The sequence below is a fragment of the Lepisosteus platostomus genome, chromosome 14, assembly GCF_059453375.1.
Source record: "Lepisosteus platostomus isolate fLepPlt1 chromosome 14, fLepPlt1.hap1, whole genome shotgun sequence".
NCBI lineage: Eukaryota > Metazoa > Chordata > Actinopteri > Semionotiformes > Lepisosteidae > Lepisosteus > Lepisosteus platostomus.
The window spans coordinates 34051262-34075427 of NC_142624.1; the positions used below are offsets into that span (position 1 = coordinate 34051262).

General features: G+C 44.7%; 1 protein-coding gene across 2 annotated transcripts in view; it reads left to right on the forward strand.

Moving 5' to 3' along the window:
- The first annotated feature begins 6112 nt into the window (after nucleotides 1-6112).
- Nucleotides 6113-24166, forward strand: part of ramp1 (receptor activity modifying protein 1) — a 39995-nt gene continuing 21941 nt past the window's right edge. Inside the window, exons 1-3 of one of the 2 annotated variants that reach the window (XM_088605818.1) lie at nucleotides 6113-6223; nucleotides 6752-7425; nucleotides 23303-23441. In XM_088605818.1, the coding sequence (XP_088461944.1) occupies nucleotides 7368-7425; nucleotides 23303-23441 (197 nt within the window). In that variant the 5' untranslated portion in view covers nucleotides 6113-6223; nucleotides 6752-7367. Of the gene's footprint in view, nucleotides 6224-6377; nucleotides 7426-23302; nucleotides 23442-24166 lie in introns of those variants that run through there. The other variant, XM_088605817.1, reaches the window with a different exon arrangement.

A 24166-nucleotide genomic window follows, 5' to 3' on the forward strand; every position in this document is an offset into this window, starting at 1 on the left:
CTCTGTCGTGTTGTCTCTCTCTTCCTGCTCCGCGTCACAGTTAAGAGTCCGGAGAGCAGCCGTGCTCCCTATCAGTACGATGTGGCTCCTTGAGATAAACTCCATACTACATGGTTAGCACTGTGAAGGCTGGGGTTCAAATCTCACCTAGCCATCTTCCCCTCTTGCTGTTTTTTTTATTTAAAAAAATGTAATTCAGGTACTTGTTTTTAAACAAGACATTTGCGACGTTTGACTCTTCTAGGTTTTTGACAGAAATCGGGAAAAGTGGTCTTCCGCTGCCCCGCAGCACGCTGAGGCACTGTTCTCCTTTGCACCGCCTCCAAACCTGCGCACAGATCACAGCGCTCAAACTATCAGCCCCGACAAACCTCTCCAGCTCGGAAGAAGACCAAACCAAAACCCGTTTCTGCAAATACAAAACATTATGCAGGAAATACGTGTAACTGTTATTATGGGTAGAGATGTCTTTGTGTCGATACTAAAAAAAAATATTTTCAGCATTTCAAAACACCTCAGGTTCTCCGGTCAGTCGTGCTAATATTATACTGTGTGTGAAAACGGAAACGGTGCCCTTAGTATACACGTTTTAAACTTTTTTATTGAAACAAATATTCATACTTTACAAAAAGTACATACTGTATAACGTATCAGTAACATGTAATGCCATTACACTTCATGAAAAAGTAAATAAAGATAAGTTCCGCACGGCTTTCACATGATTACATGTCGATATAGTCTGTTAATACACGAGTGGAAAGCAAGACATTAACTCAAGTGCAGTGCTGCCGTAGTAGGTTGCAACTTCGAGCGGGCACACATATTGTGCTAAATGTGTTAAAATACTTTGAGCATCACCTGTTAATTCAAGAAGCTCTTTGCGGACGGCCCGTAACCGCTGAAGGTATGGGGGGAAGCGGACACGTTGAAATGAAATCAGATGGAAAGCCGTTCCTTGAGTTACCGGGTATATAAACATTACATTACATTATTACATTAACATTATTATATTCGCACCCGCAGGGCTGGGCTCGTCCGTACAGCGGTGCGACAGTAGATGTGGGTAAAAATGATTTAAGTGTAATGTCCTGCTGTAGGTGAAGCCTTCCTCTCTAATGAGGGCAGAATTCTTTGCTGAAGATAGAATCGCACACCTATGTCATTGCAGAGAGAAATGTTTACGGAATATTTAGGCAAGCCAGTCAGCTTCTCTGAGAGTTTTTTCGGGTCCCCCCCAGTGTAATGGTCTGCGCTGTAAACCTTTAAGATCAGGCGCTACTAAGCAGTTTCTCAAAGCGTTGTATCTGATGAGAACTCTGTCTGCTTCTCGGGAGGGGGGAGGGCACGCAGAGCTCAGCGGCCTGCCCCTCAAGACCATCGTGCAGGTGACCTCCGACCTGCTGACGACCCCGCAGGGTGCGAGAATGAATGACGCAGGCAATTGTACGTTCTTACGTGCCAGGGAGATGGTCAATATAAAATTCAATATGCAATTTATTTAATTAAGCGCTATTTTTTGGTCCCCCCCAAAAAAAAATGGACAGTCCATGAGGTGTTGATGCTACTCTGTATTGTGCGTTTATTTTAATAAAACCAATTTCTGAGGTGAGGCCACACAGTTGCACGTATCCCAGAACACCGAGGAGGGAGAAATATAAACTACAAATAGAACAGACGGCTTAAACAAAAAATAACTACGAAGTTCTGAGCGACGTTTAACGTTGTGGCAGTCGTCAAGCTAGTAAAGCCTTGATTTAAAAAAAAAAGTAAAAAAAAGTTTGATTTGGGAACTGCGGGGCGTGATCCTTTCTGTTCGTCAGCTGTAGGTTTTCCTGAGGGGTAGTTCTGCGTCTGCAGCTGCTGTTTGAATTTCAGTCGCTCTAGCTCCGTGTTGGCGGAGAATAAAGTTTCCTGGAGTTGACTCTGTCGTGTTGTCTCTCTCTTCCTGCTCCGCGTCACAGTTAAGAGTCCGGAGAGCAGCCGTGCTCCCTATCAGTACGATGTGGCTCCTTGAGATAAACTCCATACTACATGGTTAGCACTGTGAAGGCTGGGGTTCAAATCTCACCTAGCCATCTTCCCCTCTTGCTGTTTTTTTTTTATTTAAAAAAATGTAATTCAGGTACTTTGTTTTTAAACAAGACATTTGCGACGTTTGACTCTTCTAGGTTTTTGACAGAAATCGGGAAAGGTGGTCTTCCGCTGCCCCGCAGCACGCTGAGGCACTGTTCTCCTTTGCACCGCCTCCAAACCTGCGCACAGATCACAGCGCTCAAACTATCATCAGCCCCGACAAACCTCTCCAGCTCGGAAGAAGACCAAACCAAAACCCGTTGTTTCTGCAAATATAAAACTTAAGCAGGAAATACGTGTAACTGTTATATTGAGTAAAGATGTTTTTGGGTCAATATTAAAAAAACACCATTTATACAATACAAAAAGTACATACAGTATAACATATCAGAAACATCGTCAGGTACTGTACATACTGTAATGCCATTACACTTTATGAACAAAGATTAAACATGGTAAATAAACATAAGTTCCGCACAGCTTTCACATGATTACATGTCGATATAGTCTGTTAATACACGAGGGGAAAGCAAGACATTAACTCAAGTGCAGTGCTGCCGTAGTAGGTTGCAACTTCGAGCGGGCACACATATTGTGCTAAATGTGTTAAAATACTTTGAGCATCACCTGTTAATTCAAGAAGCTCTTTGCGGACGGCCTGTAACCGCTGAAGGTATGGGGGGAAGCGGACACGTTGAAATGAAATCAGATGGAAAGCCGTTCCTTGAGTTACCGGGTATATTCGCACCCGCAGGGCTGGGCTCGTCCGTACAGCGGTGCGGTACCGGCGTGCGACGCTAGGTGTCAGTAACAATATAGTAACGGAACCTCTAATGGGAAACACCAAAACACCTTTTTCTTCAGTGCAATAACCTAAGATGATGATAATAATTAATAATAATCCTTACACTTATACAGTGCTTTTCTGAAAAACTCCACTCAAAGCACTTTACAGGTAATGGGGATCCCCTCCACCACCAATGTGCAGCCCCACCTGGATGTCATTAGATGCCATAAGATGGAATTAAGCAGGTTCTCTCAGAACTCCCTCTGCTTGTCGGATGCAGAGCTCTGCGAACTATCTTTCTCGTTTATTGTGGTCAGTTGGGTCTTTGAAACACCAGTGAAATATGCCGAACGAACTGTTTTTAATAAAGGTCTTTCAAAGATCCGTGAAATACAGCAAAGGGACAAGTAAAGGTTTGTTCCATGCTTAAAAAAAAAAGAGAAGACAAATACAACCGAAACTAGTTTGCTGCACTCGGCAAAGGACAATGCCGATTTTTAATTGGAAAGCCAGGGTACTGGGTCTGTGACGCGAATGTGATGTATTGGAACTTCGCACTCACCATATTGACGCTGCCTAGTTTGCACTGGAGGTTTCTCGTTCCTGTAGGTCGTTGACAAATATGTAAGTGACGTTCAGTGATACTGAGATGGATGCGCAATCAGCCGTCACCCGTGTGCGAGCTTGCAAACCGCCAGTGGGCCGTATCGTCCACCGTGCACGTTCACAACGCAGTTCAGCTCTCGCGAGGAAGGCAAGTTTGTGGAAGAAACTCCGTGTTTTTTTTCCCCTCGCAGACTGAAAGGACGCGCTTGTCACACAGTGCCCAATATCACTGGGTAAAACGTGGGAGAAGGTCTTCGTGCTGTGACAGGTAGATAAAGGGAAGAGAAAAACTAATTTCAGATCAAAACCCTCTTAACAGAACCAGATGTTAAAATTTGCACCTCACATTTGCCCAATGTGGAATGGCTACCCACAGGACTCTTGATTATTAAGTGTTTTATTAAAGGCAAATCTTGATTTCTATTTCCTTAGGGGTATTGATGTAAATATTAAATTATTTTGTGCATCACCTGTATATTCAAGGATCTGTTCGTTGGGGGGTTAATTGCTGAAGTTATTCTATCCAGGTGGACAGTTTCTTAAGGTAATTAGTCCTATGAAGAAGCCATTACGGGAGTACCTGGACATACCCGCACACGCAGGGCTGAGTGTGTCAGTATTACACTGCAGTATTCGGGGAGAGGACACTAGATGTCAGTAACGATACAGTCTGCGATGAATACTCTGGGAGAGCTACTAAATAAAGCTTTCTTATTGACTTGCCTTAAATCTACTGTATTACACACCTGACATTCGCATTCATAATATTAGGTCTGTCGGGTACATATTTATGTCCTTGGTAACAGCAGTCGTACGGGGCGACCATACGTTAAGAATATATATTTATAGCACTGCTCGGTTGCGTCGAACTGTGTTAGAGATTATTTAGCATGTGCCCCCGTCCCTCTCCCCTCCCTGGGAGTTTGGAAGGGAACGATTTCAGATAAGGCCTTATTTATTTTATGTAGGTAAAAACGGAAACGTGGAGGCGCTGCCGGGCGAGACTTGAACGCTGATCCATGTTTCCGTTCGGATCATTCGTTGCTGCCAACATCCTCCAGTTTCGGACAGTCTGAAGTGTTCCCCCTCCCTGGGAAGGAGCAGATGTTTCTCATTCAGAGACAGCAGCATCAGAGGCATTCTTTGGCTAATTGTGCAATTATCGGACGGTGCCTTTCATCACAGAAGATGGTTTTGTAATGCCCATTCCTAATTTAAAACAAACCCACCCTCGTTTAAAAAAAAAACCGTATTTGTACTCTTGTCAGCTTTCAAAAAATAGGCGAAGGTTTTCGGGTTTTTTTGGCGGGGTGGTGCTCCGGTCCCTCTTGTCATAAATTAGACCACTGCGTCAGACACGGATGACGAGCGCGATGTCCTTTGTTCATCGCGGGAGTTTATTGTTTTTTTTTTAAAAAAAAAGAACAAATATCCAAAAATACTCTTTTTTGAGAGAGGCCATCGGTTACACTATTTGAACTGAAAACTCAGATGTCACGTTCATCATCCCGGTACCACCACAGCCTACTCCAACAATGTGGTAGGCCAGTAAAAGTAGGTTAACATCCTCTTCTCAAGGACAATCTTTCAACAACTGCTCCTTGAGATTGATAGCAAGTACTACGCAAAATCTCGAAATAGTGAAGTGAACGGGGCATGCAGCTTACGGATGCGGCAAATTATATGAAAGTGGAAATATGCTACAGTAAACGTTTCCACGAGATTATCACTTTTTTGTACTGTTTTAAAAATCGAATCACACGAATAGTGAGTGTTGAAGGAGCCGTGCGAACCCTAACAGCTAGATGAGCCTTCGGCAAAGAGCTGTTTGCTGTCCTTGTTTTAATTCGGAACTGCAACGAGATGGATTTCTGTGGGCTGTTCAAAAGCCAGGACTCAGGTATGCGGACCAACCTCAAAATAAAGTAGCACACACTATAAAGCACTTCAACAGCCACAGGGCTTTAGAAAACAGAAGTCATAATTAAAATAAACCAGTTCTCTAAGAAGGGGCTAGCTTTTAGCTCGCGTTTGTGCGCGGTCCGTATCTCTGTAGAAACGTGTTTAGAGCGAAGTACATAGCGTCCAAAATCACAACCAATTAATGAGATACAATGAGGGTTGAGATACAAAACCTACAGAAGTCCTATACTCCTATTCAAACAGGCTAGGTTCCTCCGGCAGCCGTGTCAAAACAGTCCAGGCTCATTAACCCAGAAAAAGCTGTTAAACCTGTTGGCGTCTCCGCCAGTAGCTCGAAGCCCTGTGACTGGGGGTGCGAACAACAGTCTCTCGAAAGGAGGTAACCCGCGACCGGGCTCTGGAGAAACGGGAAATCATGGTGAACTTCACCTTTCAGCGGTAAAGGCAGGGGTGGAGATGTGGGTTTAAACCTGGCAATCTCCTGCGTTTAAGGATACGCTCCAATTTTCCGTGGCGCTTAACATTATAAACCAGCGTGAAAACGAACGCTTGTATTACCGTGAAACAAAGAGCAGCATTGAAATTAACTTTCAGTAAAAACAAAAAATACCATACAGGACAATATAGGGAGTCTGTCTCCTCGGTCTCCTTTTTAAGAAACGCCTCCAACGCCCATACTGGTTACCCATCGTTAAGGCCAGAGAGCTGTCTGTACTGGTTAGGGATGTGAGACTGCTGAAGTTGGGTCTTTGGGACAGGGACAGAGTTCTGTCGCTTTTTCATATGAAGCCTAGCCTTTGCGGAACACAGACGCGAGTATCCAGGCACGAAAACGTAGGGACGTGTTCTGTATTTTATAGAAAGCGGAATTTGCAGCCTTTCGAAATGCGCTCTCTTCAAACTGTAGCCCACAATAGCAACACAGGGAAACGAGCAACGTGCTGTAGGTCATCAAATTATTTCAGAAAAGGATTCGCATCTGTTTCGCAGCACTTTGTGCACAATGTAGTACATTGCGCCGGCTTATGCCGCAGATGCTGTTATCTCCGAGGCTGCTTTTAAATTCACAGAGAAGCAACTTTGAAAGAAGGCGGTGGACGTTTCTCTCCACCTATTTGACAATTAGAGTACACAAACTACAGTTTAATTTATTGAAAATGAAAGATGTTAATATTGCGCGACGTGGCAGGGCGATAGTGTAAACATCGGCTACTATACGGTATTGTATGTAGAAAACTGTATACTGTATGATATCGGTGATTTTGCCACTGTTGGTGCTTTTTCCTGCTAAGGTAGAAGAGGTTCAAAGACACCGCTGATATTTTTTTTAAGTTGTTTTTTTTTTTTTGCGCTTGCTTTCAGGTTCCAGGGCTTGATTTTATAAACCGAGATCCCTCCTCCAAAGAACACCACCCCCCACCAGGCGTATTTGACTCCGATCCGGGCGCCCAGTCAGTCACAGTATCTGTCCGGCGCTCAGGACGGCTCGCAGGCACACGCGCGTGCCTCGAAGTTAAAGCGCCCCCGGGTTCAGGACCCCGATCAAACCAGCACGAAATCGGGACTTGATAAGTTTGGACAGCGGGTCGGGGAACTGAAGGGAATTGTCACGCTGGAGAAGAGGTCCTTCTTCAGAGGACTTGTTTTGCCCCAGTGAAGTTGTGAACCCAGGTGCCCCCGAGATGTCGCCTTACACGTGAGCCGCTGTTTTTGTCTAGGGTTGGGGGGCGGTCGTGGTGGTGGTGTTGTGGGGGGGGGGGGACCGAGGAAAAAGGGTCAGCGTCTGTTCGGTAATCGCTCTCCTCCTATCCCTGCCCAACGATGGATACGAATTCCTGAGCCGCCGGAGTACACCGTGTGATTGCACCGAGCGCCGCCAGTTTCTGATGCGATCGCAATTATCGGTGATCTCGGCTACACCTCTCGGACTCCAGACATAAACAAAAAAAAAAAGATTGTTCGTTTCACGAAGAAGATCATGGCATTGGATTACGCGCCGGTGACGTCGAGACCAGTGCTTGTTTGGTTTGTGATAGGTAAGTCCACATCGTAAACGCCAGGGATATAAATACATCACTTTAAAAAGAGTACTGGACTTCGGAGTGATGCGTTTTGTTTTTATGATTCTCAATGGCTATCCTATATGATCCAAACAGCTACATCCAACTTGCGCGGTGCAGATGTACAGCATTGTAATTCAAAGCAAAAAAAAAAATTGATATGCCGTTTGAGTTTGCTGGATCTTGCTAGAACTTGGGTCTCCTAAAGAGCTCCGCACATTTAAGGAGCGCAAACTTAAGTGTCTGAAATGCAACGAAGCAAAACTGCTCCGAACAAGAGTCGCGGTGTCTGAGCACGCTGGGGCGCCCTTTCTAGAGATACACACCTGCGTTTCACTCAGGTGCGTGTTGTGGAAATGAAGCGATTATTTGCTCAGGTATCCGCTCCGGTTTCACGATTTGCCCTAATGGTAAAAAGACAGTAAAACATCATTCTGGGACTAGCATCATCAGGTTAGCCTTTTAGGACAGGCGCTCCGCTTTAACGGTAATAATACGTAAGGAGAGCAGGGCCAGCGTTCTCAACTAGTTCATCTGTAAAATAAGTTACATTGTGAGTCTCATTAAAATCCGATCAGGTATTTTATTTCACGTTATTATATACCCTAGGGCCACAGCGCGAAGTCTGGGCAATGGACACAGAAAGACGAGGTACATAGTAAAGGAAAAAAGTCCTTAAGTGTCGCCCAGGTCTGTGTCTGCCAGGATTTTCATCCGCGTTTTATTTTCATCCCTGCTGATGGAGATTATTTCAACCCGTATAATTAATTATGTTTTATTACCAGCATGACGATAGCATTTTCAGACCAGATAATTAACCTATCAATAATATCGCTGGTAGCAGTATAAATGATAACATTTATTTAGCTGATAATTTACATAAATTGCTCTACTGCATAAATTGCGATTATCTCAGCATCGCAGATAACGGTAAATTATGCGTTTTCGTTCTAATCACCGCTGCTAATTAATATGTAAATGAGCTGATTGCTTAAGACTTCTTTGTGCACTCATTCTTGGTTTCAGAAATTCTTTAACGTTTATGATGAGCAAGTTTCAGCATACAGACCATTGCACAGCCTCTCCTCTCCTCTACGTGCTAATTAAAACATGCTCCATATATCTTGCTAAAACCTCTTCATGGGCGAACAGTTTGCGATAAACCGACACGGGTAGGAATGCCAGTGTATCAGACACGCCCTCAGAGTGTCCCATTAGCCCCACCAGCTCGTCCACCTGAGTGAGGGCGGTGCGGTATGGGGCTGAGACTAATTCCGCTCCCCATACAACTCCTTAAAACCTTATTCTCAAATTTAAAAATGCATATGAAACAGAAAGAAAATGATCATTGCATTGTCTTCAATTAAGAACTTGTTTGGAGCAAAAAAGTACAAAAGAGCCGTGGCTGCCTAGGACTACAGCTGAGAACCACGGCGCTAGCGTGGTGATGGTAACCCGTTGTGATACAAGGTAGTGAAATGCAAGACAATGCGTTAAAAAAAAACGAACATAGCTGTAGGTATTCCTAATAATCAGAAGCTGCAACGTAGGCAAAGAATTTTGTAGATCAATTCACACAATACAGACCAGCCTAGCGTCTTTATCATATTGAAATTCCAAGTTATGTTTTAAATCACATAATTACGACAATGGTTCTGTGCAAAGACAGAATTACACGCCGCGAAATTGGAAGCAGAGACGAAGCGGGGATCACAATCCAGTGTTTTTTAGTCCTGTACCAATTCCTTCACACCAGTTGTGAAGAAAAGCAAGGTGGGTTAATTGCTATTTTTGTCGCCAAACACTTCTCGTCCTCCGCAGTATAAAACCCGTGATTGAACGCACTGCCTGGAGAGTGTGGTGGCAGTCAGACTGGCCTGGCTCTCTGCGGGAGGGGTTTTCAATCATTTCGTTTCCCAGTTTCCCAGTACAGTGCTGGCTGGCCGCTTCATGATCAAGCAAGAGGAGAGGCTGCTGCAGAAGTTCTTCTCGCGCCTTGCGTTTTTAGTTACGTAAACCGAATGCCCTTCACAACCGCACACGTCCTTTAGCAAATGTCATTTCTGGCGTAGGTGGGAGGCTTTTAGTTATTTTTAAAAGAAGCTTTAATCATAATTGTAGAGTCCTTATCTCCGTGACCCACACCTACGGGTTTCTCTTGCATATTTTTATTTATTAAAGGCCCAGTTCTACACAACAAACAATGCAGCCGGCTCTAGGCAAGAGCAGCTCTGAATCCCGGGCCACTGTGTTAAGATCCTCGTACGCTGGAGTGAGTGAGTCAGCGGGCATTTCAGTTGTAAAACGAGGGCCATTGTGACTGTGTGGTGGTGTTTAAGTGTGCAGTGCAGCTACCCCGTACTGTAATGCTTTCTACACGTGACAGGTAAACGCTTTTGCTTCCATAGTATCAGAAGAACAGTCTGTGCTTTTTATTCAGTTTTTTTTTTAGAAAAACACAAGGCCACTAGCTTAATGTCCAGGGAGCACCGCTGTAAGGATGATAGTGCTCAGCAGTTCAGATGTTAATCTCCTGGTGCAGTTATCCCATGTTCAAATTACTGCGGCCTGCCCCATCTGTTCCTTCTAGGCCGAGCCCTGTGCCTCTACCCCAGTATGCTTTGTCAAGAGCTAGCTTTCATGTCTTTGTTTACTTCATCTGTTCTCTTCTGGGTTTTTTTTCTCCTTCTCGGTCCGTCGGAAAGGTCCTGCCTGCAGTACAGGTGGCGACTTTAACTGTTGTCCCTTTCCGGAACGCTCTCTTCTGCGGTGGGGTTTCTCGGTATTGTCCTTTGCACATCAAAGGAGTCTGAGCGAGTCCTGTGAGCAGATGTGCACTCCAGATGTGGCTTCGTTACTGTGATGGAAGTGGGCCGCAGAAGCCCCCAGGGTGAAGGATGGGGTGAAGTTTGGTTTGAGAAAATAAAGAAAATAACATATATTGTGGAAAGTGATCATTTTTCGCAACTTCATATAGAAATGAGAACATTGGACAGTTTAAAGGCCACCTTTTATATAGACACAAGAGACATTGCTGTTGTCGGTGTGTTGTCCACAGTGTACAACAACCACATCCCCATTGTTTGTTGTGTCCCTGTTGTTTTCCCTTCTGCTACAGGACTGTAATGGATGCTAAACTTGTGCAGTCTCCAGAGTTTTTCAAGCTAGAGAGCACTTTCACAACGGTCTGGTATCCTCTTGTGTCCTGTGTCTTGTGTCCCAGGCCTCATGGCAGTGCGGTGTGATTTTAGTTTGCAGCAGGTTTCTGCGTTAAGACTCACAGTGGTTCAGCCGGCCTCAGAACAGTCCTTTTCTCCATCTCTCAAGCCATCCACTTTTCCACACTGCTGAGGTAAAATGAAGAGTTCACAATGGCAGGTAGCTACGTTTCGGTCAAAGAAATTATCTTTCCTGCCCAGTAAACCCAGCATTGTGCCACATCCCAGTGTACAAAGAAGCTGCTGGTCCAGGGCTGCTTTCAGCGGAATGTTTCCCACACTCGGTCAGTGTGACATTCTGGTCTTTCCTTTCCTTTTCCCAGCCTCTTTCCAGGCTCTGTTTCCTCCATTCAGGAGGCCTACCTTCACCTCTTGTTGCAGGGGCTTCCCGGGGGTCCGGGGTCCTTGTCTGCAGTCGCACGACCGACCCCACAGGAAATAAGGCCTGCGTGGGGCGATCCGTCTCCCTGTTTCCCAGCCCTTTCCCGGGAACGCCAGAGTCGGAGCGATGAGGTTCAGCTGTGCAACAAACACAAAGTTTGGTCATCGGTGCACACCAGCAGGGCTGCGCTACATCAGGAGGGAAGATTTGTCTCTGTTTGTTCTTTCTAGCACTTATGGAGCAGTTTACAGATGTGGGGGATACAACCTTGACCCCCAAATGTGCAAAACTAACAAATACAAAAATAGCACCCTAACTACATAAAATAAAGCAGTCATGCACGTGTGCCTTCTTGTGTCCTTGAGACTGTGTGCGTCTGCAGGGCTTGATGTGGACGGCCGTGCTGTAAGGCTGATACTGTGACCAAATCTACTGTGCTCTGGGTAAATTAGACAATTCGGTGCTAATTGGCTGAGCACATTTTAAAATGGAAGTTCTCTCTACCGTGGAGATGATGATAATGTTAAGGAGAATAAAATAGTGAGGACAGCAGTGCCCCGGGTCTGCATTGTCAGTATTTTATCAATTATTTTCTGCCCGCTGCCAAGGCGCGCCCAGCGTGCGGGAGGAATCACCTGATTAAAAATGTAAATAGGGCTGGCAGGTTAAGTTCAATAAAAGATGAAGAGGAGCGCTAGCGTCCGGATACTGAGTGCCGACTCGGGGGAGGGGCACGGCTGTGATCGGTGATGTGCAGTGTGGCCTGTGAGGTCATCGGGGGTGGAGGGGGGCCACCCTAAACTTTTATGAGCTCTGTTCCGTCTGTGGAAACAGCGGAGCCGCAAGCGAGATGTTGACGGCTCAGTCCAGCGAGCCGGGCAGAACTACTGTAGCAGCGGAGGTCTCGGAACAGGAAAAGCCAGCCGGGCTCCCGACACGCACAGAGAGCCGTGCGGTAACGGGCAGCGCTGGGCACACGGCAGTGACCTGGCATTCTAAAAAAAAAGGAGGGTTTGAGAAACTGTTGGGGGAAAAAAACCCACTTGTTCACGTAAGGGACGAGCATTTCTATTGTGTAACGTAAATGGGGGGAATTTACGGGGCTTCCCATTAGTTAAAAAGTAGTTCCATATTGTCTCCCTCACAGTGACGGGACGTGAAAGCTGCCTGGGAGAGTAGTAGGAGCACACTGACGTACTGCAGGGCAGCCACTGGCTGACAGTGGCTCTGCCTGAATGACCACTGTCAGCCCAGCGGTAGTGTACATTATATCGGTTACGCAATGGCCAGAGTAATTGCCACTGGTGTAATTCTATCGGGGATCATTCTGTGCACTGGGGGATGGTAGTGGGAGTTACTTATGTAAGAAGCTCGAATCCTAACCTGACTGTTCCGTACGAGCTGCCACATTCAGTGTTTCTCTCCAGTCTAAACTGTGATGTTGCTGTGTCGCCACTTCTAGAACGCCTTGCTGAGCAGCACCGTCAGAGCATCTTGTTCTGTGAGATTTGCTCCTCAATCGCAGCTCAGATGCGCTGGATTTTGAAATGGGGGCTGGACAAGAATGCTGTGCACTGAGGCATGCTTGTTCCTTCGTCTTGCGCGGGGGACTGAACATCTTTTTTCAATCGTTCAAGTCGAGTAACAGGCAATGTGCACTGAACAGCAAAACAATAGCTGGTGTTTTTTTATGTAGGATTCCTTCTGCTTTCTAAAGGCAAGTGCAGTCTTCCCTGTAATAAATGTAATATCTGGTCCATGAGACGCACTGTGAGTAAAGGGATAATAGGAAGGATTCAGGTTCTTTGGAGCTCTGAGTAGATGCTTTCTGGTCTGGGAGATGAGCAGGAGACAAGCCTGAGAATCATCAGAGATAATTATTATATTTCCTGATGGTCCCTCAAAGTCAATATATATTGCGGGTGTCAGAAATACAAGCAGCACAGGCCTGAAGATAAAATGAAAATTAAATCTTGAATGTATGTTAGGTCCATACAGATCGTAAGTTGAATTGAATTGTTTTTCACTACATGTCAATGGTCCCGAGCTCCTTATCCGATTAAACAAGAGCAGGGCTCCACAAGGTTAATGGAGAGCCGACTGACTTTGACACAGCAGGCCTTGGTTTGTGAATTAAGTCAGTGTTCTGTGCAGAAATTCATTGACATTTCAAAATTGCTTCCCTCCTTGGTGATTGGAAATACAAAAGGATTGGTATTTTCTATTTTCCGTATAAGATGAAAGATTGAAAAGGATATCAGATCTTGTGCTAATTACGCTGCTATATGGCAGGGAGAGAGAGAGCTTTCTTCTTGCTGTACCCTGGCCATCTCTTTCATTGCTGGGTCAGCAGATCAGAGCTTGCCTGGAGAGAAGTTCTGTGAGGGTCAGCTACAGTTAATGGTGGCCACAGAGGTCTAGGATTTAGTAATGAACAGCTTTGTTTTGAAGACTGAAAAATTTTATAAAAACGGATCTCATATTCTGGTCAAGTTGACTACCTGGACTTTTTGTAGTACCGTATTCTGTAGGACTGTCTGCACGTTTTCATTCCATCTGCAGACCTAGTTTCTCAGATCGGTTACTAAATGTTGGCAACAAAATAAATTAATTGACGTATTGCAGAACTTCACACATTTCTGAACTTTGTTAATAATAATAAACTTTATTTTATATAGCGCCTTTAAAGGTGGCTTCTCAAAGCGCTTTACAGGATGACAATAACAATAAATAAGAAGACTACAACAATAAATAAGAAGATTTCACAAGATAGGACACAATTATAATTACATCAATACAACAATAACAATAGAGGAGACCGTGGAAGGTGGTATTAAGAAGAGCAGAGGGGTGAAGAATGGAACCAGTTCAGTAAAGGCTCTTCTGAAGAAGAAGGTTTTGAGTCTGGATTTGAAGGAGTTTAGAGAAGGTGACTCTCTAATATCCTTGGGCAAAGAGTTCCAGAGCTTGGGGGCATAGCAGGAGAAGGCCCTGTCGCCCATACAATGTAGACGGGCTTGGGGGACAGTAAGGAGGGCAGAATTTGAAGAGCGGAGGTTGCGAGGTGGGGAGTAGGGCGATAAAAGTTCAGACAGGTATTGAGGTGCCAAGCCATGTAAAGCTTAAAAGTTAAAGTACTGTGGAGTCGCCACGTTGTGGAACGTGGGCACAGACCTTGAGACCAGCAGCCGGCCAGGAGCAGGATGGCACCGGCCCGGTCTTGGATGTGCTGGTGCACTAGTCCCTCGCTCTCGGGTTTCGGCAGGGGGGCTGGCATCCCACCGTGGAGTCGTGTGGCTCTCGGAGTGAGCTGAGGAAGAGGCAGCCCAGAGGGAGATCAATGATTTTGATCACCGGAGGGTTTGTCAGGAGCGCCAGATTGTGGCAGGGAGTCTGTGCCAAACCAACACATTCTGTACCACGCTGGTAAGAAGGAATGAGTGAGGGGTCTGAAAACAGCACAGTTCGCACCTTGAGAAACCTGTCTAAAAACAAAATTACTATTGAAGAATATTTCTTAATGCTTTTCTGATTCAGTCTAGTTACTGTGGTTTCTCACAGTTTCATATTACTTTATGAATTTAATTCCATATTCATTCACTTCAGACTATAATCCTCTTGGATCAAGGAGAATTTAGACCATACTACAGAATTTCATTACACAGCCCAAAGCTTTTTGCAGCCTGATCATCAATATTGTCAATTAAAGATAATCTGATTCTACAGTATAGTTGACTGTTCTCATGTAACTGATATGTAGTGTTTGAAACTTGAGCTTAAGCACATTTCCTCTGGTTTTAAATTTGAGTTCAATTGAAGGACATACCAAGTAAGTGATTCCATTTTTGTTTATTTAATATGAGTATCACATCTTCAATGTCCCCCCATTGGGTAAGTTATCACACAAGAGTATTAAGACATCTTACAGCTATCCAGGGTTGTGGATGTTGTTTAAAGTAGCTCTTTCTACTGATACTAGTGCATCCATTTTCCAATCCAGGCTTGCAGGGAGCTGGAGTTTATCCTGGCAAGCAAAGATACTAATACCCCTTATATCAGAAAGCTAACAAGCGTGCAAATATTTTATGAATTTAATCAGCAGATCAAGGGGATTCAGTGTAGCAAAATATTGTGATGGTATTGATTGAACAAGGTGCTCCCTCTTCACAGTCGCAGTGATTGAGTGGGAATGGTCAAGGTGTTTCGACTGGACATTAATTTTGTCCCTGGAGAATAAAACCATCAACAACCATAATCTACCTGCACTCAGAGGATAATGCAAAGTGTGGCTGGAGGATGTTGAAAGATGTGCACACAAAATGAAGGTTCTGAACATTTTGCTATCTGCTCGGAAATCCTTCAACCATTTTCACTGCAGTTCCTGGGAACTCTTTCTGAGTCCTGTAGGAATACTCCAGTAGCTGACACAGTGTTAGCTTTACATAAAATTTGTATATCTCCGTCTGAAGGTTTATGCCCTGCTCTAATATATTGATGGGAAAACTTTGAAATTGACTGAAATAACACTGTCATTGGTTTTCCAAACTGCCATAAACCAATGTACAATAACTTTTTGGGGGCTATTTGCATCATATGTTTGAAAACCCTTATTCCTATTTTCTATTATTTTATAAAAATGTAATGGTGGTACACAGCTTTTTATCCAAGTAAAATCGTCAAGTAAAAGTACTACAAAGCTTTCATTTCTCTGGATTTTGTGAAATAAAGGAGTCAGATCCCCAAAACAGTGAAGAAGGAGTGATGAGATTCAGCATCTGTTGAAATGAAGTGTCTGGTAATCAGCAGTGGCCATAGAAAGCACCCATAGCATGTGCTAATTCTTCTCATTTGTAAAATGAATTTGCTACCAAACTCTTTTGTGTTCACAATTTGCAGACCTGTTGCTACCTGTGTGTCCTTTTCCCACATGCACCTGCAGATCGTTTTGTCCAATAAAAGCAAATAATACTTGATACATACTGTTTTTTCCTGTATCAGTCTCTTGTCTGTGGAAAAACAGTGCTCCTGGAGTTATTAAGAGAGCACACAGCGGGAGAGAGGCACTGCGAGTGAGTAGGTGCTTTCAGACTGCTCTACTTCCCCTTTCTTGTGACATCACATTCGAAGCTCTCTGGTGATTGGCTGGGGTGGTAAGGTGGTGTCGGGGGCAGAGTGAAGTCAGGTGTTCCCAAAACTGGACTGACGCTGTAGGAGGGCACTAACAAGGCTCCACCATGGTAGATCCAGGATCGGTGCTGAAGTGGCAAATCGATATATATTCGATACTGTACATGCGAATGTCTGAGCATTTACTTTGTATTGAGTAGCCTGCCCAGTCCAAGCATGCATTCGTTTTTTTAAGCTGAACTTGAATCTAATGCACAACTACAAATTTCAGAATCCAGTTCAGCTCTAACTTTACCTTTCCACTAGGCTAGACAGCATGATATACTTACAGAGAAGATTTTTTTTAAAGGGGAGTTTGAGGCTAGGGCGAAATAGCCTGAGGCTAGGGAGTTTGAGGCTGAGCTGCTCTGCTGGGCCATAAACTTGGATTTAAGGAGCTGACTACATGCTGTAACAAGCAGACGAGCGTTGGCAGTGAGGCATGTTTATAACTCCATGACACTAGATTATAATGCAGTACAAATGGGGAGCAGGTGCTGTTATCTGCTTCCCCAAACAGAGCTGTATCCCACCCTCAACCCACAAGGAGCAGATCCCCGACCAGCTACATACAGTACAAGTTTCCAGGCAGTATTCATGGGCAGTATGTAAAACCTGCAAAGAGGTTAGAGACCACCTGACCAGTCACACTGTGACTGTGTGACTGGTCAGTCTGCACCTTGTGTAAAATCATCATTTCTTTCCTGGTATCAAACAGGTAAATGATGGTTATAAAATGTTCTATAGGGCCAATCTGAATGATTACCTCAGAAATATTGCCAGAAGTATTATTTTTTATTGGGGTTAAGGGTGATATTACCATGGCTTCTTAAATAATTATTAACAATATTGCAATATTTTTCCTTAGATCCTGACAGCAGAAATTGAAAAAGAAATTGATGAAATGGGAAGAAAGGGTGACCTGTAGCTCCCATGTCCTCTGTGATAAGCACAACGTCCATGGTTCTGGTCATACTTAATAGGTACATTGTGGCTGCAACCAATTGATTAGTCATACCTAGACTGCCACTTTCCTAGAGCCTCACATGTCTCTGAGGGACTGCAGGAGCGTTGCTCTATAAGCGTTTTCTTCTAATTTTACCAGGGGTGCAATGGCGAGTTAGAAACCTTGGATTCTTGAATCCAAGTAATAATAATAAATAATAATAATAATTTCTTACATTTATATAGCGCTTTTTTTGGACACTCCACTCAAAGTGCTTTACAGGTATGATAATGCCTGATAATGCCAAATCCAAATGTGTCCTGGTTTGCAGTCTTTGGGCCTGAAGTTTCAGTCCCTGACCTGAAGTTGAATATTGCAAGTGCATGTCTTTGAGTATTCAAACACTTTATTAATGTAAGGATGCTGTATTATTATATAGGACTTTTCTGTACCCCATTCAAAGCACTTTACAGGTAATGGGACTCTCCTCCACCCCCACCAGTGTGCAGCCCCACCTGGATGATGCTCCAGTCCGCTCCCCACACACCAGCTCTCAGTGAGGGGGAGAGCAGAGTGATGGCTAAGTACAGGAGATGTTACCTCCTGGCCTCGATGCGGGTGTGGTCTGCCCCCAGTGAGGGGCGGGAGCCCCCCAGTGAGTGGTCTGTTTTTGTTGGAGGCAGCCAGGTTCGTGCTAATGCTCCGCAGACTGGAGTTCCCAGTGGGCTACTCCAAGAGCTTCTGCAGGACGCATCTCGGATTGGAGCAGCACGGTCTGCTGGGAACTGGCTTTTCCTGGAAGGGGGGGGCGCCTGAGAGGAAGTAGTCAGGGAAGCTGGATCCCTCTCCAGCTCCTTCCAACACCTGCTCCTGTGCCGACCGGAAATGCAGAACCATGTCCTGCCTTTCCCAGTAAATCCTTGTATTTTTCCATTCCTAGCTGCCGGGCAGGGATTTTCCACAATGAATACTGCTCTCACAGGATCAGGCATGCGAAAAACAACAAGTCTGAAGCACAAAGCCGTTTCCTTGTTTCCTAGAAGCTTTGTTTATCGAGTGTTTTTGTAAAGAAATGGACCAGCAACCCTTACTTTTTCCTGATATTTCACAGCAGGTCCCAGTCTTGTTAGTCTGGGTGTCAGGGGTAGAGATTGGGGGTTATGAAGCAGGGTTTTCACTCGTCCTTAGGCCTGCACAGCACAGAGCTACTCAATTCACTTTCTCTCTGGCTTCTCTTACACATAGATCTGATTACAGAACAGGAACACAACAAATACAACTATTTCCATGTATCCAGTTCATTCTTTCTATTTCGGAGTTATTCTTGTTGGCATGAGGTGGAATATAATTGTCTGAATATGTTGTCAATTACAGGCAGTGCTGCCTGTGATTGACGTATCTCTCCTCCAATCAATGTTTGACCTCTGGCATGGGGTGGTGCTGCCTGTGATTGACATACCTCTCCTCCAATCTGTGCATACCCTCGGGTACAAGGCGATGTTAGAAGACACTGTGCTAAACTGTTTCTGTCTCAATGTACCCCTCCCCAAGAGACAGGGCCTGCTGTCCTGAGTACCCATGAAGAGTGAAAGCTGCACATTCAGCTGCTGATGTACCTCACAGTGAGAGTGGCCAGCGGTTATCCTTGATTGACTGGGAAGCTGTTTGGAGAGGCAGGGCTGGTCTTCCTTATTAATTAGGGATATTGTAAAGGTTCCTGTTAAATTCTAAAGAGATTACAAACAATGGGAAGGGGTGTTATGTGATGGAAAAAGCCCCTTCCTCTGCTAATTCACATGATTTCCTCATGCCAGGTTCCAATCTCCCATCTGGAAATGTGCTTGTTTGATCAAATGTGAAGATATCGACTTTTCACCTTACGATTTAAAAAAAAATCAGATTTAATGCAAAAAGAAAGAAAACTTACCAAATCATATGCATGCATGTTGTCTTTTTCAATTCAGTACATGTAGCGTTAAGATTTTTAAAGATCATATGAAGCACTAGATAGGTCAATCAATGTCTCAAATTATTTATTTGAAAAACGTTAGCAGCGTGTCCTCAGGATGATTAAATGATCACTTTTGAAAGTTGGTTGTAAATCTGTGTTAAAGCAAAACAACCTTGCAGAAATTACAATTGCTCTCATCTGTTGCAGATACAAGTAGCGATTTCTATGGTATTTGTACTTACATAGGAAAAGGCAGAATAGCATTATAAAATGCATTCAAGTCCAAGAGACGTCGATCAAATAGCAAAATATCACGTGACCTTGTATGCGAGGCACTGTTCTTCCTGTTGGATTTTTGAATTGCTAGATCATATTTCATATTAGTGCAAACGTAAGCTTTCATGCTCTAGATATTTCTGATCAAATTAGTCAAAAAAAATTTGAATGGTTTAACTACTGTTAAAAAAAAGTATATGGTATTTTACAATATCTCAATTATTCCGTGCCAAGCTTAATTAAAAAGAAAAACTGTTCTGTGGAAAAACAGAAATTGGATTAGACTCATTCCTCTTGGAATAAAAAACAACATTTGTTTGCCCCTGAAATGCAGGAAGGTGTGGCAGTGAAGCTTGCGGGTTCTGAGCTGCTGTGCACTCCATCTGTTTGCAGTCCTTCAACACAGTGTGGTTTATTGGCTTTCTGAAAGCACTTCCCCCGACTGTGGGTGCCTCAGCTTTTTTTTTCCCATCACTGGATTCTTTTTTCCCTCTTTCTTTCTTGTCAGCTCTGTCATCGCCCAAGCGTGGCGTGTCTCTCTGAATTGTAAGTGCCTCCTCCACTCCTCCACTCCGGATTTATTTTTGCCGCGTGCGTTAACCCCTCTCGGCGTCACTGCCAGCAGAGCTGTCTCGGCAGATCGGTCTGGACGCCCAGCTGTCCTCAGAACCTCTCCGTGTCTGGGCCCTCCAGGCCCGGGATCTGATCCTAGCACAGCCACGTGTCCTGCAGAAGAAACTAGACATTGTTTTATTTGTATTCATCTTTTAACCTAAACTTCTGCTTTGAATACCTGACTTTGCTAGAGGCTGTGCTTGCTTCTCTGTAAGATCCTTCCTCCTCTCATCCTGATGAAAGCTGCTCTCTGTGTTTAAGGGGCCAGAGGTGACAGAAATGAACTTTTTATCTTTTTTTTCTCCGGGTGCGCCTCTTAACATGCTTAACATGATCTCATCCTAACGAGAGACTTTAATTAATAAAAGCCCGAGAATCGGGGACGAACAGCTGTTAGAGTTGATTACCGTCAGGCCTTTCACTTTGATTCCTTGAAACATTTGCTTCATTAAAGGTTCAAGTATGTATAATCCACCGTGGAGCCAAGTAAGAAGTATTACCATTAAGCGGTTTATTAAATAATTAAACCCAATATGTACCTGGAGAACTCGAGTGGAACAGAAACAAGCCCTGTTGGAGAGGGAAGAGGATGGTAGTTGTCATCTTTACCATGAAACGGGACAAAAACATCTCAGCTGTTTCAGTGAAAAAAGAGCTGGGCTATTCTCTCTGAACCTGGACTTTTCCTGACATATAAAATAGACCTGGAAGTGAAAAAAGCAGCAATTAAGATATAAAAACAGGAGCAGAAGACAGAAAATCAATTATCAGCCAGCACAAATGATTTTCTGATTTGCTCCATTTTGTTTATTGTCTTGTGGAATTCATTTTCTTAAATGGATCCAAATGGACCGTTTTTTAAAAGTTGCCAGATGCTCATGATTTACAGACAACCGGGCCTGGGAGGAGCAGAGCAGTCCAGTCGGAGAGAGACAGTCAGGGGAAAAAAAGCGTTTTGACGGAGGCGATTGGTCAGATTGTCTGAAAGCCAGGAGAGGAGAAGAATTTTAAGGGAACCCTTGCCTTTGTGAGTTGCGCAGGGTCTATTTCAAGTTCTGTAAGATTTGCAACGTTATTGTTGTGGTGCAAAAGCACTCAACAGCGACATACAGTAAATGCAGAAAAGAAGGGCGTCGAGCTGGAATTTAACAGACGCTGTGAGATTGATCTCGTGCTTCCGAAGCACAAATTGGTTTCTCTGTGTCCGTCTGTGTGAAAGGGATCTTTACTTTGCCCTGCTCCAGAAGAGACCAGGTGCATTGTCACAGGTCCCTGTGTTCACATTACAGGAAACAGTGCTCTAGTTTAATGGGGCCAGGAAATGTCCTGCGTTTTAAATAGGAAATGTATTGCTGCAACTGTAACCTTCTCAAGGTTCTGCTGGCAGCAACAGTCTTAACTATTTTAGTGTTACATAAGTGTTTAATTATTTATTGGAATCCCAGTTTCATGACATTGGCAGATAAACAACATGTGGGCCTGTGCTGAGTTGTTCTCTTTTTGGCTCCCCCCCGGATCGCTTGTTTGTGCCTTTGTCTCCACTCACGGGAACACGTTCCAGGTGAGCAGAGCACTGCCGTCAGAACTTGAATGTCACAGTTTAGTGATTCATGGCGGCGGCTCAACAGCGGTCTGACCCCTGTGGCTGCCGGCCTGATATTAAAGATCAGGGGGAAACAGCCGGGTCTCCCTGCGGATCTCTCCGGCTGCTAACCAATAGCCCAGCCCCCAGTGCCAGAGCAAAGCTGTCGGGAGGAGAGACTGATCCTTCCTTTATTACTCCCTGCGCAGATGATACGTCTGCACCAGCACCACTAGCACACTCTCCGGAATCAGATACAAATACTGTAGGTTCGCAAGTGAGAGATAAACACTTTCTCTTCTGTATATTGTAGGATGATCAGAGGATTGTTGCTTTAGGTACTCTACCTGTTCTTAGCAATTAAGCTGTGCAAGGTAGCATCCCTTGTTTGCCACAGTGATGGATCTCTTCTTCTGTAGTGTTGAGATGCAGTGGACCCTGTCTTACAGCTACATGCTGGAGATATTGTCTGCCGTCTTCATCCTTGAATCTAATGCAGTAACCTGCATGCTTTGCAGCAGTGCTCATTCCCATTTGGCTGAATGAAGCCCTTGTAAGTAGAAGATAAAAAGTAGAAAAGGGAAGCAGCCTTCTCCTGGGGAGTAGATGAGTAAGACCCACGACTTTGAGAAGAGTCAAGGACGATTTTGTTAAATGCTTTTGCAGGACAGCGACGGCATTTCTGCCAGATGGCTTTTGTACTCTTTTAATGGGGGTATTTCCTCATGTAGTGCTTATTGCTCTGGCACAAACTCTGGATGATTTTAAAAACGTGCACGAAAAACGCACAGTAAAAGAGCATCTGTACTTTAGCTGCACTTAGACTGGACCTTTAGGAATTGATCGGAGGCTGCACAACCCACCTGTTTTTTTACCCCAGAGCTTTGCAAAGCAGTGACCCAGAGTCGTCATTTTAACATGCACACCTCCACTTTGGTGATAACGCTTTATTTTTAGGATGACGTGTGGATACTCTCCCGAACAGGAGTATTTTGAAGTGAAAGCTGGTATCTGTGAAGATCAGCCTTCTATATGTGCCTGACTGATCATACGGCATTTAGGTTTGAGCTCAGGGCAGGGGGGAGGGGGGGTGCGGACTGTACTTAAAGCTGAAGTCAATCAAAAGAGATAACCCTGTCTGCAGGAAAGTGGTTGGGAGATTTACCAGTTGCTGTTCTAAACCCAGAGGCCCTGGGGGACTCAGGCGGGCTGAGGAGGTGTGCTTTTTGGATTTGGAGAGACAGTGCAGAGGTCTTTCATCTCTGAACTAGCACAACATGGATGGCATACGGATATTACAATTTTTCCCCCAATAGAGAATTATTAAAACATAAGAGCTGGATATGCAGAGATTTATTTTAAATACCGCCTGTGACTGTTAATACTATAGGACACAAGCCTTTACACCAAGGCTTGTGGGAGCCAGGAACAAGCTACCCAGTCATGACACCCTGGCTTCCTTAAGGCAACAGCTGGATCAATCAGCTACTGGCAACCATCAAGCTAGATGGTCCCGATCGACATGGTTTTTATGTGGTTTCAAAAATCACTCGCTGCCTGAAAATCACCCTTCTCGTTGGCTGTGCTGGCACTTGTGAAATTGTCTTCCTTATCCTTCAAAATACTGATATGCAACAGCACGGTGAAGGGGCAGTGTCTCCCCCTCCTCCACCCCGTGCTGTCAAAGCTCCTGACGTAACTTCTTGTCCTTTTGCAGCTCATCACTTCATCTCGGTGACGGCGTGCGACGAGGCCTTCTACGTGCACGCCATCGAGGAGCACTGCCTGGCCAAGTTCACGTTCGACATGGAGGCCCTGGACCCGGGCTACTGGTGCAACTGGGAGGACACTGTGGAGTAAGAGACCTGCACTGGCCGCCTACCGGGGGCACTTTCAGAATAAGCTTTGCAGGACTGTCACGGGCATCTCTCTTGATCTTCTCGTATTTATTTAATTTTCATACTTCTTTAACTGGAGGTGATTATAAATTTCAGGAACTTCCCTATAGTGTGGACCATTTGTTTTCCTTTGTACTGGTTTGGGTTTAGGAAATGAGCCTACGTCTATGGTTTGCCCAGCTGCATTTGTTGTTAATTGGATGCAAATGATGGGAGCATTGTGGGCTGTCTTTGCTCTCTAGCTTTCTTCTCTAAGGTCCCTTTCTGTCTTGCAGAGGCTAAGGTCGATAGGTGACTTTGCATTATTGAGGCTGCGGTTCTTTAATGTTTTTATCACCACCCTTCAAACCAGCTGCGCTGGGTGAACCTGCTGGGTGAGCACTGCGTGTCTGGCCAGCTGGGTAACAGAGGAGATCAGCAGGAAACGGTGGATGGCCAGTGAACCAGAGGAAGACTGGAATTACAAAATGTGATGGTTAATCGACTGTGCGCATTAGTTGATGTGGCTGTTGTGTTTTTAGTGTCCCTGCCGTGACATTGAGTAGAGACCAATGCTAAAGAGATTTAATGCTTAGGTACAGGTTGTTACTCAGAGACCTGGCTAGTAAAACATTAAACGCACTAAACCCGTGCATCCTGGATTCTTTCAGCTCTGGGCTGGGCAGGGGACTGGACAAACAAGT